This window comes from Amblyraja radiata, chromosome 20, assembly GCF_010909765.2.
Source record: "Amblyraja radiata isolate CabotCenter1 chromosome 20, sAmbRad1.1.pri, whole genome shotgun sequence".
Taxonomy (NCBI): domain Eukaryota; kingdom Metazoa; phylum Chordata; class Chondrichthyes; order Rajiformes; family Rajidae; genus Amblyraja; species Amblyraja radiata.
In genome coordinates, this window is record NC_045975.1 from 29,653,917 (window position 1) to 29,673,191 (window position 19,275).

General features: G+C 41.9%; 1 protein-coding gene across 1 annotated transcript in view; it reads left to right on the forward strand.

Moving 5' to 3' along the window:
• The window catches only part of ptdss2 (phosphatidylserine synthase 2), a 63,139-nt gene that overhangs the window by 18,243 nt on the left and 25,621 nt on the right, over positions 1–19,275 (forward strand). Inside the window, exons 3-4 of the mRNA XM_033039176.1 lie at positions 2,947–3,029; positions 6,640–6,707. Of these exons, the coding sequence (XP_032895067.1) occupies positions 2,947–3,029; positions 6,640–6,707 (151 nt within the window). The remainder of the gene's footprint in view (positions 1–2,946; positions 3,030–6,639; positions 6,708–19,275) is intronic.

Genomic DNA, 19,275 nt, shown 5'->3' on the forward strand with positions numbered 1-19,275 from the left:
ATTCCGGAGGCAACATTGAAGTGAGGGAGAGGAAATGTCCTCCTGGAAATGTTGGAAGTGAGACAACTAGGCAGATTGATTCAGGTTTAAGTGCCACAAAATATTTTTTCCCCTTGTGTTCATAGCTCGATAGAGTGTTCTCTTTTGTTGATGATTCAGTATTTGATTTGCAGTACAGTAATCATTTCAATGTTTATTATTCAGCCAGATTGAAACCCTTTTCACTGGGGCTTATCAGTTTGATTTTGGCTGTTCTTTTTGTGCAATTATTCTGTATAACCTCGAACTCCATGTTGCACTTTCTTTGGTGCTCTATAATTGTAGAAAATAATATTGTGTATACACTTGCACTTTAACAAAATATATTCCTGTGAATATTGCCCTTGAACAGAAAGGATTGATAGGCAATTTCAGAAGGCCAGTTGTCAGCCAGACTGGGTAAGGATGCCAGTTTTCCTTTCCTGAAAGGCATTAGTGAAACAGTTGGGACTTTCATTTCATTATCACCATTGCAGACTCCATCCTTGTTCCAGATTACTGAATTCACTCAACTTAAATTCTCCAGCGGCTATGATAAGATGTAGATTGTTGATGCAACATGATTGAGGATTGAGTGTATCTAAAGGAAATGGGGAAAAATGGTTTGGGCCAGGAATTGGGCCTGTGTTGTATTCTTCACTGGGGCTGTAAACTTTCAAGGTTTCTGGGGATTGAGACCTTGTGGGGATATAGACTTTGAAGGAGTTTGGTTTGGTGTATTTAGTGAAATTAGTAGGTGATGTTGAATGCAAAAAAAAAAGTTAAATGGCTATTTAGTTGAATGTTAATCTGACATGAAACCATGGTTTTGTGCAGACCATCAAACTACGGTATAACATGGTCAATGCTGCCAAAGGAGCATTGTGCTGGGAATGGAGTGCCCAGTCAAATTTGTGGGTTGAAGCAAATGACCACTAATAATTGTTCTCATATTCTTGCCATCCATAATGCAATTTCAGTTAAGTCAAGTTAAAATAAACCGAACTACCCCAATTAATTTTTAGGTCCCTTTTATTTTGAAGCGCGCAATGATACCTTGTTGATACTAGACATGTTATCCTTGAATGGTGTTGTAAACCATTAATGCAGGATTATTTAGCAAGGGCAATAATAATCAGATTACTGCAGCAAATCGAGACAATCTGGAAACACCTGATGTCTTTTCCACAGGTCCCATGCTCCCTATCCCATAATTTCTCATCTTCCTCAGCCCCTGGTTACCTCCATCAATCACACCAAGCTTATGTTGTTATTCCTACCCTTCTTTCCTTCTCCCTCACCCCCCCTCCAATTACTCCATCCACGAAAATCCACCCAAATGGGTCTTATCGTAACAGTGCAGGAGTAGGTGAATCCTTGTTTCGCCTTGAAAGACTATTTGGGTCTTTGGATGGTGGGAAAGGAAGAGGTGGAAGGATATTGTTGTACAGGTAGTGCCTTACATGGGGAGTGGTTGCTGTGGATATGAGAAGTGACCTGGCAGTCTGAAGGGAGTGATTCCTTTGAAATGCCGAAAGGAGAGACAAGTATGTGGCTGGAATGTTTTAATATTCCAATGTAGGTGCATCTCATTCTTCTATACTTAGACAATACAGGTTTTGCTATTCATACTTTCATGCCAGGAATCAATCTGGATTGCTTGTGATCCAGATATATCCAAGTGGTTCAACGTCCCCATGCCTAGCTTTACATTAAGTTCTTGAAGAATCAGGCACCTGCCATTAGGGCAGAAGCTTCCTGTAGAGAACTCAATGTATAAGCAGTTTTAAGTGTGTTTTTTAAAAACTTCTATCTTGCATGGAATACTTTACTTTTCCCACCTCTGTTCATTCTAATATGCTGATCTTTGATTTTTTTCTGCTTCATGCTTCATTTCAGAGTGATTCTGACTATTAAAATTGTACCTACGTACAAGGAGAGTTTTCTTTACAATATTATGTATCCTTTAACGTCTGGAGGGGGGATCAGAAACTCCAGGAGTAAGCACAAGGGATGGGATATGGTGAGGAATTGGATAAAACTTTGAGACATGCGCAAGAATTGTTTGGCACAAAATAGTCCGTAACATTGACCCTGTGAGGTGGGAACTTTCCCATCTTATTTGGGGTGCAGCTGCATGCTTGTAAGCGGTTATTTCATGTACAAGATCCATTTACACTTGTAATAGTCTAATGATCTCGCCTAACAATTAAACTGACAGTGTCAGACATGAATAGAAAGCATTGATTAAGATTGCATTTTACTAGAACTGGAAATAAGAGGCCTTTACTTGGAATTTAGAGTTCACATTTAATTATAAAGTTATTAAAATGTAATGATGTCTGAGCCCTAGCAATGGAATATGAAACCTGTCTTCCCAGAGCAATGAGTTGGTTATAGACGAGTGTTAAGAAGTTCATGAATTCTCATGCTTTCGCAGTGTGCTGAAGTACATCAGTGTTGTTAACGTGCTATTGATTAGGCCAGATTTCCAGAGATGGTCGGGTTTTCAGATTGGTTTGAGGAACAACTGTTAATCGTAGGAAATGAAACCATAGAGGAATCAAAGTTCTCAGTCTGTTGTCGAGTTTTTGAAACTGCTCTCGCTCTCACTCATTTATCATGTCTCCTTTCTTCCATGCACCTGTCACCTCTGGCAACAACAACATCACTTCAGGATACATTGGGGCACTCTCCTTTCTAGACATTAGCAATCATGTCTTACAGTGGGAGCATTAATACATGTTTACGTGTTTAGAATTTTGAGTACCTTGTGAAGGGAGGGATTAATTTTAAACATCTTTTTCCCTTCGAGATGTATTTGGGTTCAGAACCTTGAACACTTGCAAGGATGTTAAATACCTCAGATTTCAATTGTGATCAACTGCACCCTTGAGCAGATTTCTCATTTTACTGTTTGACTTGCAGAGGAATTGTTGCCAGCATTCTTGTGTTCTTGTGTTTTGGAGTCACCCAAGCAAAAGATGGGCCATTTTCCAGACCTCACCCAGGTATGGTTCTTGCCAGTTCTGTCTCAAACATTCTAGTTTTAAAACTGTTTTCCAATTTTAAAGAAATATTTATGCATATAACCCATGAATACTGAAGCAGGGTCTCAACCTGAAACTTTGACCATCCCTCTGCTTTCACAGATGCTGTGTGAACTGTTGAGTTCCTTCCGCCAGTAGTTTTTTTTTTGTTCCATTTACAGCATCTGCAGTCTCTTGTGCAACCCAGGAATCTTTTGGAAGAGAATGCGTAAAAGTGTTGTAACTCTTTGGTTGCTTAAATTTATCTGGTTATCTTGCTAAATTTACTTGTAGCTTTTATCTTTGCATAACTGATGTCATATCTCTTGAGTCAAATTGATATGTCGCTGACGTGTAGTTGTAGGACATTTGTTTCATGTTAATAATACATGGAAATAATTCTATTTCACTATTTCATGAGCCTTAAACCGTTCGTGCCTTATTTCAGGAATGGTCAGCCCCTTGAAGACAATGGAATGCCCAACCTAAGAATCATGTTCAGCATTTCTAGTATATTCCTTTGAGATGATAGTATCTAAAAGGCCAGTCTGACAATATTCTACACCAGTCTGAAGAAGTGTCTCGAGCCAAAACGTTACCCATTCCTTCTCTCCGGAGATGCTACCTGCCCCACTGAGTTACTCCAGCATTTTGTGTCTATCTTCTTTACCAGGCTGCTATAAAGTCTCTGCAGCCTCATTGGTTACTTTACTGATGAACTTTCCTTTGCAATGATGTTTCTGCAATCAGTCCTAATTTTCAACGTTAACATGCTTTTATCTTTATAGACTTTAGTGATACAGTGTGGAAACAGGCCCTTCGGCCATCGAGTCTGCATCCCTGAAGGACCTCTCTGGTTTTCCATTCATGCAACACATTTCTCCGACTTAAATGTCCCATTGATTTTTCATCTTAGTGAAACGCGTGAATAAAGGAAATCTAGAATAAATTGAGAAAACAGTAGATATGTGCAGTAGCTAAGGAGAGTCATTGAAAATTATTACTAATGCAGAACACTCCTATCAACAGAATTGTCAGCCACTGATAGGTGTCTTGGGATTTGCTCTTTAGTTTTCTGAGTTTTTCACCCTAACTGCGTGCCTATAAATTGATGCAGTATTCTGATGGTGCACAGTAATAGTTCATTAAAAGTAAACTGCCGTAACCAAGGTTGCATCTCACTTGCATACTTTGAAAATTCACGTTGGTGCAAATCTTTGTTTTGAAAAAGCTGTCATTCCTGTGGCCTTCCTCTTATATAAATCCACCCCAGCATGTGTTCAGCCGTCACATACAGTACACTATCCTCCGACATTTTTGCCACCACTAGCCACATCTTCCCATCTCCACCCCTTTCCGCTTTCTCCACCCCTCCGCAACTCCCTGCTCAACTCGTCCCTTTCCACCCAAACCACCCTCCGCCGGTACTTTCCCCTGCAACTGCAGAAGATGCAACACCTGTCCCTATACCTCCATCCAAGGACTCTTTTCAGGTGAGACAGAGGTTCACTTGCACCTCCTCCAACCTCATCTACTGTATCCGCTGCTCCAGCTGTGGACTCCTCTATATCGATGGCTTGGCGCAAACTTGGCTATCGTTTCGCTGAACACCTCGGCTCAGTCCGCATAAACCTACCGGATCCCCCAGTTGCTCAACACTTTAAATCCCCCACCCATTCCCACACTGAACTTTCTGTCCTGGGCCTCCTCCATTGTCAGTGTTTGCTTTGTTGTTACCTTCTCCCATCTAACAATGATCTATTCTACGCTTTCCTCGATCTCCATTCCCCATTGTCCTGTTTTCACACCTTGCGCTTCCTTATCTATGTATCCCTCTCCCCACACATCAGATTGAAGAAGGATCTCAACCCGAAACGTCACTCATTCCATCTCTCCAGAGATGCTGCCTATCCCGCTGAGTTACTCCAGCATTTTTGTGTCTCTTTGGTTTAAACCAGCATCTGCAGTTCCTTCCTACACATGTATTTGGCCATCCCCGATTTCTCCAATTGAGCAGGCATAATCTATTTTGGAATGTTCTTCTGCACTTGCTTCTGGAGCGCCATGTGACCGAAAACGTAACACCAAATATTGTCCCCAGAAGCACGGTTAAGGAAGTGATATACACCTGCATCATTCCAGCAAAAATCAAATATATTTTTCGAACAGACTTTGTTGGCAAAGCCAGCATTTATTGCCTGTTTATTATTGCCCAAGAGAGGTTGTTGGTGTGTCACCAGCTGGAATCACTACAGTCCATCAAGAAGAGGTACTTCTACAATTGTGATGGGTAGGGAGTTCTAGGATGTCCACCCAGTCACGAGGAAGGAGCAGTGATAAGAGGAGAATCTACATGCTGATGCTCCTATGTACCTCCTGGCCTTGTCCTTCTTGCTATTAGAGGCTGTGGTTTGGGAGATGGCCAGGTTTTCTAGCAGTGTACTGTATTGCATTTTATCAATTACGCACATTAGTTGTGTCCATGATGCGGGGAATGAGTTTTCAGTACAACAGGCGGTATGTTGTCTAATTCTCTGGCCCTTACAACATCCAGAGCTCCCAGTTGTTTCTTGATATCTTATGGAGTGAACCATGTCTGGTAGAAGACTAGCTTCTCTGATGATGGGATCTTTGGAGAAGTCGAGATAGACCATCTATTCAGTGTTTCTAACTGAATGAGTCTTTTCTTTGGCTCTCACATGCTGGGCCCAAACATATCTTGCTTAGCACAGACTAGAATACAATGTCTTTGCCCTGGGTGACTTCTGCTTCTGTGCTGCACATGCAAGGAGGTGCATCAGCAAGGGATAAATTTAAAAAAAAAACATTCCCTAATGTATTGGCCTTCTGAGATGTAGTTCAAATATTATTTTGATTGGTCCCCAGAGCTTACACATGTGTATTAAAGTTGAATACCCATTTGCAGCTCAAATGAATTTCGTATTGCTTTGGCTAATATCTGGATAACAGATTTGAAGCCTTTTACTTAAGCCCTTAGTCTGTGAATGTGAAACAAATTGCAAATCGAAGCACATTATTGCAGTAGCATGTGACCTTGCTGAAATATGCAGCTTTCATAAGCATAATGAAATCAAATGGAAAAGCTGCACTTTCTGCGAAGGCATAGTTGCTCTTCCTGTTGGCTATGGAAATTCTCAATGCTTTTCATGTTTAAAGAACATTCCTAATTTTCAAAGCTTGCATGTTTACAAAAACAGATTAATTTTAGTAAACAGTGTTTGCCTTTGTTCTCTGTAAAGGCATGGGATGGCAGCAAATTTCCTGAAAACATTTGAAGCAGCTTTCCCAAATAGTTGCTGCTTGATGTCCGGAGGCTTAAAATTTTGGGTGTAATGCTGGTTTATCACCATTTTTGAACACACCAATTATTATTAGTCCTAATGAAAGTTTTGCCATTCTGGAGGATTAGGAAGATGTTCTACATGTGGAAGTCTGGGTCTGTTATAGTAAGGCTGTCTAACAGTATCCAGTTGTTTGCCATCCTCTTTAAAAGCAGCGCATTGCTATATCTGTAAACTTAAAATAATTATTTTACTACATGTTTTCTGAATTTGGGTATTCTCTCTTGCAGCATACTGGAGATTCTGGTTGTGTGTCAGTGTCGTATATGAGCTGTTTCTCATCTTCATACTTTTTCAGGTAAGAGAAAAATCCTTATTTCTTCATATGAGGTTGAAGCATTCTAAGTAAACCCTTTTTCAGGTAACATGTTTGTACACTGCAATATTCAGTGCAATCATGGTAAATATTGTGTTGATAACGTCTAGTTAAGATGTTTTCTATTGGGGCGTGAGTGTTGACATTGTGCCCTTAAAATAGTTTAAATGCTGATTTGAATGGCACAGATTTATGAACACTGCAATCAATCTGTTGATTCTAGCAAATATACATATATCCTTGACATGTTTTCGACTACTCAATCATTAAGCTTTTAAGAGGCTTGCATTGTAATCAAGGGAGTGACTGAGTAGGCATTCCTTTGCCTGGTTTGCATTTGTGCTTTATTCCATGTTCCACGCTTTGTTTGGCCTCAACATTTTTGCACCACTTTTTTCATTTCATCCGTGTGTCTTTATTGGTGGGGGCCTTGGTAATTCAGTGTGCAGCTCTCACCATTTGAATCAGTGCAAATCTGAAATTTGGCTGTTTTTCAGTGGTTCCCTTGCTCTTTATTGTTGAATTCCATTGAATTATTATTAAGCTTAGAATCTGGCCAATAACAATATTGGCGACAATATCGAATCTTGCTTTATTCGACACGTCGCTTATGTGTTGTGTATATCTTTATTGAATTCTTTATTTCTCATTCCTCAAAATCAGGAATGCTATATTTTATTTGTGCAAGGGAATAACTGCACATTCAAGCATCTACATGCACTTTTACACAGGAGATTTTTTATAAAAATCCGGGCAAATGTGTAAACAATCATACTGCTAAATGCATCTGTGGATGGATGCACATTTAGGTTATGAATTCAGTGTTATCATAAACAACCATTCCTACTAATAACTCCGGGAATGGTAGACAAGTCACAACTCTATGGTCTGGCAATGCCCATAGCATGTTTTGCATCTGTAGTACGAATCTATACTAACATAGAACAATACAGCGGAGGATCAGGCCCTTCATCCCACAATGTCTGTGGCGAGCATGATGCCAAGTTAAACTAATCTTTGCCTGTATATGATTATGCATTCCCTGCATAATCAATTTGTTTATGTAAAAGCCTCAAGCTCTATTCTTATCTGTTCCATCTGCACCGTTAGCAACACGTTCCAGGCGTCCACTGCACTCTAAAACTTCCCCTTTTAACTTGCTCCCCTCTGATGATAAAAGGATGCCTTCTCGTCTTTGACACTTCCACCCTGGGGAAAAAGATTCTGACGGCTTACCTCTCCATGCCTCTCACAATATTAAACACTTCCATTAACCTCTAATCCAGGCAATGATCTGGTAAACGTCTACAGCATCCTCCAACGTCTTCACAACCTTCCTGTAATATGGCGACCAGAACTGCACACAATACTCCAAATGTGACATTACCAACGTTTTATATAGCTGCAACATGACTTCCTGACTCTTATACTCAATGCCGCAATTGAGTATACAATATGCCGCATACAATATGCCTGCTTTACCGCTATCCATAGAGTGGTAAAGGAGGTATATGATATGCTTGCCTTCATCGGTGCCACTTTCTGGGAGCTGTTGACTTGGATCCCAAAGATCCCTCTGTATGCTGTAAAGGATCTTGCCAGGAACTGTATATTTTCTTCCTACATTCAACCTCCCAAAGTGCAACACCTCACACTTGCTCAGATTAAACTCCATCTGCCATTGATCTGCCCATATATGTGTCTGTTTTATACCTGCTATATCCTGTGAAAGCCTTCCTCACTGTCTGCAACGCTGCTCATTTAATTTGGAGATACAGCGCGAAAATAGGCCCTTCGGCCCACTGGGTCCGCGTCAACGAGCAATCCCCGCACATTAACACTGTCCTATACCCACAAGGGACAAATTTCTTTTGCATTTATACCAAAGCCAATTAACCTACAAACCTGTACGTCTTTGGAGTGTGAGAGGAAACCGAAGATCTCGGAGAAAAACCACACAGGTCACGGGGAGAACGTATGAACTCCGTACAGACAACACACCGATAGCGCTGCATTCGCTGTAAGGCAGCAACTCTACCGCTGCGCCACCATTTGGTATCCTCGGAACAGTTACGAACCAACCATTCTATATTTATGTCTAAGTCATTTGTATAAGTCACAAACAACATGGGTTGTAATACAGATCCCTGCAGAACACCACTTGTAGACCTCCAGCCAGAATAACACCCTTCCACCACAAACCACCGTTCTCTGTGTGTAAGCCAGTTCTGCATCCAAACTACCAAACCACCGTGGATCCTGTGCATCTTAATCTTCTGGATCAGCCTATCATGATGGACTTTCCCAGATGACTTACTAAAATCCATGAAGACAACATCCACTACCCTATCCTCATCAATCACCCTTGTCACATTCTCAAAAATAACTCAATCATGTCAGCAAGACGTGAACTGCCATGGAGAGCGCCATGCTCACTGTCCCTAATTAGCCCATTCTCTTCCAAATATGATTAAATCCTATTTTAAAGAATCCTCTCCTCTTGCTTCCGTATGATTGATGTGATCTTGGATTTGCTCTACTTAAACACAGAAACGACATTGACTACTCTACGGACTCACCCGAGGCTAGAGAGGATACAAACGTCTTCATCGAGGCCCCTGCAATCTCCTCTCTGGCCTCTTTAAATCACCTGGAGTAGATCCCACCAGGCCCTGAGGATTTATCCATCTTGATGTTTTCAGGAGATACACCAGCTCCTTGATCTCAAATTAGTATACCCCACACCGTTTATAGTGTCCTCTGCCTCTCTCGTTAATGAGTACAGATGCATCATGCTCGTTTAGTACCTTGCCCAAATCTTCCGACCACAAGCATAAAATCCTTCCTTTACCCTTTAGTTGTCCCACATTCTCCATAGTTATCTTCTTGTTTTTAATGTATGTATGAAAAGCCTTTTAGAATTTCTTTAATCTGACTTGCCAACAACACCTCATGGCTCCCTTTGTCCCTTCTAGTTCCCTGCTTGACTTCTTCCCTGCTTTCCTCAATGGCCCAGTCTAATTTAATCTTCCTAAACTTTGTGCATGCTTCCTTTTTCTTTTTATCCAAATTTACAACTACTCTCGGTCATCGGAGGTTCCCTTACCTTGTCATCCTTATCCCTTCATACTGGAACAAACTGGTCCTGAACTCTGGGTCAGCTATACTAATTGGATAATTCCAATTAAGATCTAAAATTAACTAGGATCTGTACTAATCCGTAGCTCATTAACCTACCTGTGCAACCTTTGCAATCTTAGTCGACACATTTGTGACGTTACACAAACTTTGGGTTGCAGACAGTTCTATGAATCATTACATGATCTAGGGAGTATCTATATTTAAAAATAAGCTTTCTCCTCCTCAGAAAAGTATGACTGAGGTTAATTTCTGTGATCCAAATTTGTTGTGTTTCGCCTCCAATCAGTTCCTAATAGTGCCGGTTTCGAGCGTCTTGACTTGTTGTCCAAAACAATTTCATATGTTTTGCAACTTTATTTTACCAAATATATTTAGCCAATTTATAGGGAGTGAATCATCTAAACTATCTTGAACAATTTAGATTATTTAAAATTCCATTTTATGGTTGACGCCTCCACCTAGTATGGCCAAAAAGAGTGACTGCAGGCAAAGCTGCTCATTTAGAAGTAATGTATATTCTATTATAGGCAGATTTGAAAGACTGAACATGGTTCTGTGCGTTAGCTTGGTTTAGTGAAGCAAACAATGGTATTTAACTGCATTGTGGTCCCATCACTTTATATCTGGTCATTTGTGTTGCATTTGACCCGAGAGTGGTTAACATTGAACATTGGAAAGGAGACGAGTGTTGTTTTCCCATTGCCACCATACTGTTATCGTGAATATTAATTCAAATGGTGATTTATAAAGGTTTATTCATGTTTTTTTAATCTTTTGAATACAATTAATTGTTCTGAACTTTAATATCAAAACTAGATTGACCTTGGTTTCTCTGCTCAAGGGTTAAATTGCTACGAACACTGGGGACAGTGTACTGTAGTTAGGAATAACTTTGTGGTTTGTGTGATCTGACCAATTGATTCATCATGGTAGTTTAGAGCTGTGGTTTCACAAAACTATACTACCCTACAACTGCAAGTAGAAGATGCATTGACCTTTATCTAAGGAGATAAAAAAATCGCTTTGTTTCCAAAGAGCTTCATTTAATTGTGGAAATGTTTTCCTGGCTGAACTCTAAGTAACTTTTCATGAACGAAAGTGAAAATTGTTAACAAAATCAGATTAACCAGGTTTTGTGATAAAATGGGAATTAACCAGGTTGCTGTTGAAAGCACTGGGACACAATGGCACAGCTAGTAATGGTGCTGCCTTGCAGTACCAACCACTTGGGTTCAGTATTGACCTCCGGTGATGTATGTGGAGTTTGCCTGTGAATATCTGGGTTTTCTTCAGATTCTTGCCACATTCCAAAAATATGAGGATTGGTAGGTTGATTGATCACTAAGTTACCCCTATGTTATATGTGATTTGAATAATTCAGGGACAGTTGAAGGGAAGGTAGGAGAATAGAATGGGATTAGTGTAGGAGTAAATGTGTGCTTGTTTTTTTGTGGAATCAGTGGGTTGAAGAGCCTATACCTTGGTGTATGACGAATCAATTTTGTGACACATCTCAAAGTCTGGTCCATGATCTGGTCAGATGGCTAATTGTTACAACAATATTTTGAACCCTTCAATTCTGTTTCTGTCCTTTCAACTAATTACTTCAGATGACTTCTGGTTACCAACACTTCTACTGGTAACAGTTACCCACTATTTCAATCATCTTAATTGCTGCAAAATCTACGTTAACTTTCTATTCTCCAAGAAGAACAATTTCAAATTGAGCGATACTTTCAAATGACTAATTTCTTACATTTTGTTTAACAATCGTGTAAAGTTCCTCTTCATCCTCTCCATGACTTTGCCATCCACCTTAAATTGTGGTGCCCAGATGGACAATAATATAATTGAGCTTTAACTGGTGAATCATTAAAGCTTAGCAATGTTCTGCTTTTGCAATCAGTGAAACTATTCATGAGGCCAAGGATTATGCTAGCTATTGCGGCCTTATTTGTCCTTCCATCTTCAAAGGTGCTCTATTTCACTGGTGCAATGAAAAGGTTTACAGTTATTTCAACTCTCAATTATCATTTTTCCTATCTGTTATTGTGCTAAGGGAACATTATACCTCCTATTTCCTTGTCATTCAGATATATATTTTAATGTTCTAACTATTATTTGTATGTTTACATGCTTTTGTACATAAGCCTTGTGCAGCAAGGTTACGCATCCAATGAACAAATAAGTTATAAAATATTAAAGCAGTTGCTACAATTATAAGATATTTCATTAACTGTGAATCAATGTTGAGCTGATAGAATACATGTTCTGTTTCAAGGTTCTGTGGATGTTTACAGTAGCTTGTTATGGAATCAAAAACTACTTTTACATATTTTAGTCTTTCTCACTGAAAATTTCAGCTTTTCAATGTTCATCCAGTAAAATTAGGCAATAAGGAGGTGTCCAAATATTTAAAGACCTTGCAAGTTGTTTAAATTATTGCAGGACCCTCAACAGTTCTCAAAGGGTACAGGTGCAAGTGAAAGCTTTGAATTTTAAATCTATATTTGTTCACTTTCTCATTAAACCTAACTGTTTGGCAGCCAAAGGAATCAGAATGTGGGGCAATTGAGACGGTTGATTGTCAAATGATCATGATCATTGATGCCAAGTTTATTACTCTCAGCAGTTTGGATGGGTTTTATTACTTCATGTAAAATACCAAGTTTTGTCACAGGAAACAAATGGATGCTTGGGTAAACAATAACAATAGGTACAGGAATAGGCCATTCAGCCCTTCGAGCCAGCACCGCCATTCAATTTGAACATGGCTGATCATCCCTAATCAGTACCTCGTTCCTGCCTTCTCCCTATATCCCATATCCCCTGACTCCGCTATCTTTAAGAGCCCTATCTAGCTCTCTCTTGAAAGTATCCAGACAACCGGCCTCCACCGCCCTCTGAGGCAGAGAATTCCACAGACTTGCAACTCTGTGTGAAGAAGTGTTTCTTCGTCTCTGTTCTAAATGGCTTACTCCTTATTCTTAAATGTGGTCTCACTAGGGCCCTATACAACTGCAAAAGGACCTCTTTGCTCCTATACTCTCAGCTTGTTATGAAGGCCAACCTGCCATTCGCTTTCTTCACTGCCTGCTGTACCTTCATGCTTACTTTCATTGACTGATGAACAAGGACCCCCAGATCCCGTTGTACTTCCCCTTTTCACAACTTGACACCATTTAGATAATAATCTGCCTTCCTGTTTTTGCTACCAAAGTGGATAACCTCACATTGTTCCACATTAAACTGCATCTGCCATGCATCTTCCCACTCACCCAACCTGTCCAAGTCACCCTGCATTCTCATAGCATCCTCCTCACAGTTCGCACTGCCACCCAGCTTTGTCATCTGCAAATTTGCTAATGTTACTTTGAATCTCTTCATCTAAATCATTGATGTATATTGTATATCTGCGGTCCCAACACCGAGCCTTGCAGTACCGCACTAGTCACTGCCTGCCATTCTGAAAGGGACTCGTTAATCCCTACTCTTTGATTCCTGTCTGCCAACCAATTTTCTATCCATGTCAGTACTCTACCCCAATACCATGTGTCCTAATTTTGCCCACTATGTGGAACCGTATCAAATGCTTTCCGAAAGTCCAAGATTGCTACAGGTGCACAACCTTTTATCCGAAAGCCTTGGGACCAGACACTTTTCGCAATTCGGAATTTGTCGGCCTTCGGAATGGAAATTTTTTAGCGTAGATTTTAATGGCTGGCTCAGTGGTAGAGTGCTCGGCTCATATCCGCAAGGTCGCGAGTTTGCGCCTTGATCCCGGCAGTTCCTCGGTCGCGAGTTTGAGTCTTCAATGTAGTTTTTCTTGCAGAATAAATGTCTGTATGAAATGCAGTGTGTTGAATGAATTCCTGAATTTGTAAATGTGACCGCAGCATTGAATCACCTCTCGCACTCATGTCACCTTAGCGGGGCTACATGCCCTTAGGCGGCCAAAGGCGACATTTTCACACTCTTATATCCGTGTGCAGCAGAGGCGACGTGCATTTGGCGCCAAACGTGAGCTTTGGTGAGCTTTGGTGTGCAGACGACATCCTGGAAAAAATGTCCGGTTTCTTCCAGGTAGGCGATATACCCTCCCGGGCAATATACCCTCCACTTCTCTTTTATGAAGGGGATTTAGTTCCCCTTTCTTCCAGGACCGACCGGAGGTTCCGCTGTCACCTCTGCGGGCCACCCTCGGTGAATGCTCACTCAACTTTGTCCTGGGATTCCTACTCTCCCGCGCAATGTACCCCCACCTTCTCTTTTATGAATGGGGATTTAGTTCCCCTTTCTTCGAGGACCGACCGGAGGTTCCGCTGTCACCTCTGTGGGCCGCCCTCGGTGAACGTCCTGTCTCCCTGTCCCTGGGATAGTAGGGGGCGATCAATCAGCACAATACCCCCCTCCCCCTCCAACTCCAGAGGAATCCGCTCCCCGATGGGCCGCTACGGCGACAAGTGGCAGTTCGCCCACAGCCCGAGCTGCGCGACCCCAAGAACAAGACGTACCTTGCACACCATCAACTTCTGCCCCTACGGGGAGCGTGTTCCTCTGGAGTTGGAGCGGGGCTGGGCTGGAATTGCTGATCTGGGATCTCCGTGCTTGCAGTGGGCCTGGGGGTCGGTGTCCCGATGAGGGGGCACAGCTCGGGCTGTGGGCGAACTGCCACTTGTCGCCGTAGCGGCCCATCGGGGAGCGGTTTCTGGTGGTCCTGATGTCTCCGGCCAGTTTGCAGTTTTCCTCTGGAGTTGGAACGGGGCTGGGCTGCTGCTGGCTGTGGGTCTCTGGGATCTCCGTGCTTGCAGTGGGCCTGGGGGTCGGTGTCCCATTGGTCCTGACGTCTCCGGTGACTGGCATCGCCGACGTGAAGACAGTGCAAAGCCCCCGCGCCGGTGCAATGGGCGGGGAGCTGGAGAGGGGAGGGAAGGGGTCACACACATGGCCGGGAAGCAGAGGGGTGTAGGTGGGGGTGAATTTGAAGGGAGCGACAATCTGCTGCTGCCTGCCCGCTGAGTTAAAAAGTTCCCACGCAAGACTCACGATACACTGTGTATCGTGAGTCTACCGTGGGAACTTTTAAACTCAGCAGGCAGGCAGCAGCATATTGTCAATTATTAACCCTCCCGCGCAATATACCCTCACCTTCTCTTTTATGAATGGGGATTTAGTTCCCCTTTCTTCGAGGACCGACCGGTGGTTCCGCTGTCACCTCTGCGGGCCGCCCTCGGTGAACGTTTTCAAGGACCTTTCTTCAAGGACCGAAAAAATGTCCGCTATTCGGAGGTTTTCGTTATTTGGATCTTCGGATAAAAGGTTGTGCACCTGTACATCCACTGGCTCTCCCTTGTTCATTTTTCAAGTTACATCCTCAAAAGATTCAAGATGATTAGTCAAGCATGATTTCCCCTTCGTGTAAATCCATGCTGACTCGGAACAATCCTGTTACTGCTATCCAAATGTGCCGCTATTTCATCTTTTATGATTGACTCCAGTATCTTCCCCACCACCGATGTCAGGCTAACTGGTCTATAATTCCCTGTTTTCTCTCTCCCGCCTTTCTTTAAAAGTGGGATAACATTAGCTACCCTTCAATCCACAGGAACTGATCCTGAATCTATAGAACATTGGAAAATTATCACCAATGCATCCACGATTTCTAGAGCCACTTCCTTAAGTACCCTGGGATGCAGACCATCAGGCCCTGGGGATTTATCAGGCTTCAGTCCCATCAGTCTACCCAACATCATTTCCTGCCTAATGTGGATTTCCTTCAGTTCCTCCGACACCTCAGATCCTCTGCCCATAAGTACATTAGGAAGATTGTTTGTGTCCTCCTTAGTGAAGACGGATCCAAAGTATCTGCTCAACGCGTATGCCATTTCCTTGTTCCCCAAAATAAATTCACCTTTTTCAGTCTTCAAGGGTCCAACTTTGGTCTTAACCATTTTTTCCCCTTCACATACCTAAAGAAGCTTTTACTATTCTCCTTTATATTATTGGTTAGCTTATCTTCGTACCTCATCTTTTCTCCCCGTATTGCCTTTCTAGTTATCTTCTGGTGCTCTTTAAACATTACCCAATCCTCTTGCTTCCAGCTCATCTTTGCTACGTTGTACTTTTTTTTTTTATACTGTCCCTGAGGTCCCTTGTCAGCCACGGTCACCCCTTACTCCCCTTAGAATCTTTCTTCCTCTGTGGAATGAACTGATCCTGCACCTTCTGTATTATTCCCAGAAATACCTGCCATTGTTGTTCATCCCATTGTCATCCCTGCTAGGGTATCTTTCCAGCCAGCTCCTCCCTCATGGCTCCATAGTCCCCTTTATTCAACTGTAACACTGACACCACTGATTTACCCTTCTCCCTCTCCAATTGTAGATTAAACTTGACCATATTATGGTCACTAACCTCCTAATGGCTCCTTAACCTCAAGTTCCTTTATCAAATCCTTTATCATAACATACCACTAAATCCAGAATTGCCTTCTCCCTGGTAAACTTCAATACAAGTTGCTCTAAGAATCCATCACGGACGCACTCCACAAACTCCCTTTCTTGGGGTCCAGCACCAACCTGATTTTCCCAGTCTACCTGTATGTTGAAATCACAACCGTAGCATTACCTTTGCTACATGCCAATTTTAACTCCTGATTCAACTTGCACCCAATATCCAGGCTACTGTTTGGGGGCCTGTAGATATGTCCCATTAGAGTATTTTTACCCTTACAATTCCTTAGTTCTATCAATACTGACTCCACATCTCCTGTTTCAATGTCACCTCTTGCAAGGAACTGAATTTCATTCCTCACCAACAGAGCTACCCCACCACCTCTGCCCACCTGTCTGTCTTTTCGATTGGAGGTATATTCTTGAATATTCAGTTCTTATCCCTGGCCCTCTTGCAGCCATGTCTCTGTAATTCAATATTTGATGTGAGAAGCAGCAGGTGAGGGAGTAGCGTTTTGTTTATCAAATGCACAACCAACTATGGTGGTGCAATGATAGACTTGCTAACTTACTGCGCCAGAGACCTAGGTTCGATCCCGACTATGGTCCTGACGGCGGGTGCTGTCTGCATGGAGTTTGTATGTTCTCTTCATGACCGCGTGGGTTTTCTCCGGGTGCTCCAGTTTCCTCCCACACTACAAAGACGTACAAGTTTGTAGTTTAATTGGATTCTGTAAAAAAAAAAAATTTGTAAATTGTCCCTAGTGCGTGAGATAGTGCTCGTGTACGGGGATCACTGGTCGGTGTGGACTTGGTGGGCCGAAGGGTCTGTTTCCGCGTTGTATCTCTAAACTAAACTAGAAATGTATTTCATGCAACAATACATTAAAAAGAAGAAACAATTGCTTTTTATGGGTGGCTGTTTGTTCTTTGCCTGTGGCACCTAATATTTAGGCTGAAGTTGAAAAGAACTATTCTCTGTGCATTCTAATTTAATAATTGGTATGAAGTTGCGAAGGTATCCACGAGCATCCCATGCAATATTTTACTGATTTATTTTTAAACCAGATTTGCTCAAACAACCTTGGGCTTTATTATGTATTAATAATATTGGGTAATGCTCATTTCATAGCTCAGTAGAGATATAGTCACCTTTGAGCAGACATCTGGATTATTCATTGCATGATGTCCATAGGCTTGTGTTCTTCATCCTTCTGATTATTATTTGCACATAAAACTTGCTAAAAAGTGCTGGAGCAACTCAGCAGGTCAGGCAACATCTCTGGAAAACACATGGCTAGGTGACATTTTGGGTTGGGACTTCTTCAGACTGATATGGGGGGGGGGGGGGGGAGGGGGGGGAGAGAAAGCTAGAAGAGAGGACAGGCAGAACAAAGTAGCAGGTAATAGGTTGATACAGGTGAGGAGGATTTTATGATAGGCAGGTGGTTGGGCAAAGGTCAGAGATGAAAAGCCACAAGTGTGATAAAAGGATCGAAGAGTCACAAATTTGGGGGAAGAATAGGAGAGGGGGTAGGTTTATAAAGTTAAAAGTGGAGAATTCATTGTTCTTACTATTGGATTGTAAAGGGCCTGTCCCACTTGGGCGACCTAATTCGCGAGTCCAGAAGAGCGCCTCCGACCTTTAAGCTTGAGGGCACTCGCCTGGATGGCCTCGAGCTGGATCGACCGACCAGGCGCACATACACACACACACACACACACACACACACACACACACACACACACACACACACACACACACACACACACACACACACACACACACACACACATGTTCTCACCTAGCAAACACCTAACAATGGCGTGTTTCCTTTATCATTGTAACTTTTTTGCATATCTTTCATTCATTTGTTCTATATCTCTACATCACGGTCTATATCTCTCATTTCCCTTTCCCCTGACTCTCAGTCTGAAGAAGGGTCTGGACCTGAAACGTCACCCATTCCTTCTCTCCAGGGATGCTGCCTGTCCCGTTGAGTTACTCCAGCACTTTGTGTCTATCTGCAATTCCTTGTTTCTGCTGAAAAGGTAGATTACCTTTGTCCTGCACTCATTACTGTGTCTTGTAGGGTATTGTACAACAAACTAGTGATTCTCTGAAGGTTTATTTTGAAATGGATTTTGAATATCTCCATAAAACTGTCTCCTTAAAAAAAACGATACCCCAATGGCCACTGTTGGAATCATGAGGCTATCATTGTGTGGCCAGCTAAGGTTTTATGGATCTTGGTGATCATTCTGCTTTTGTGCCTCCACTAAAAAAAAGTTTCATTAGTTCTGCAATGGGACATGAAATTTTAATATTTGGCTTTGGAGGTGAGAATACTCATCAGTAAGTCATAGGTGACTAATCTACATTAGTTTGACTGGCTACATTTGGGATTCTAGCTTTGCTGCTTATCAAAGCAAGTTTTATCAGTGCTTCTGAATGTGCCCCTGAATTTGGCTTAACAATTAAAAATAAAATGAAGAACTTGTATTCTGTAAGCATTAAAAAAATTAAATGTTCCAAATAATTCACAGACCAGATTCTTGCCTTTCTTCTTTGAAATAACCTTTCAAATTAATGTTACTCATGATTCATTTGAGTTGTAACATTGTAAGTGCAAGTGTTGGGGATTTCTAGCAAACCCCTATTGTTCATGACGACTCCCATGGTGGGTTCCCGTGGCAGAGCTGATTTGGGATATCACCATGGACTTCAGTCAGCATTCAGACACAAAATCCAAAACTTGCGGGCCCTTTACTCGCTCTTTGCTGATAGCTCTATGCCTTTCATCTCTGACCATTGAGGAGTTCAACTAAGTGTTTTCGGGGATGAATGAATTAAATTGTCAAAAGTAAATCACTGGGACTCTTCATTACAATGGAGAAGCACAGGGTCTTTGAAGGTGGTAGGCCATAAAACAAGCATTCAGATTGGCGCAAGAATA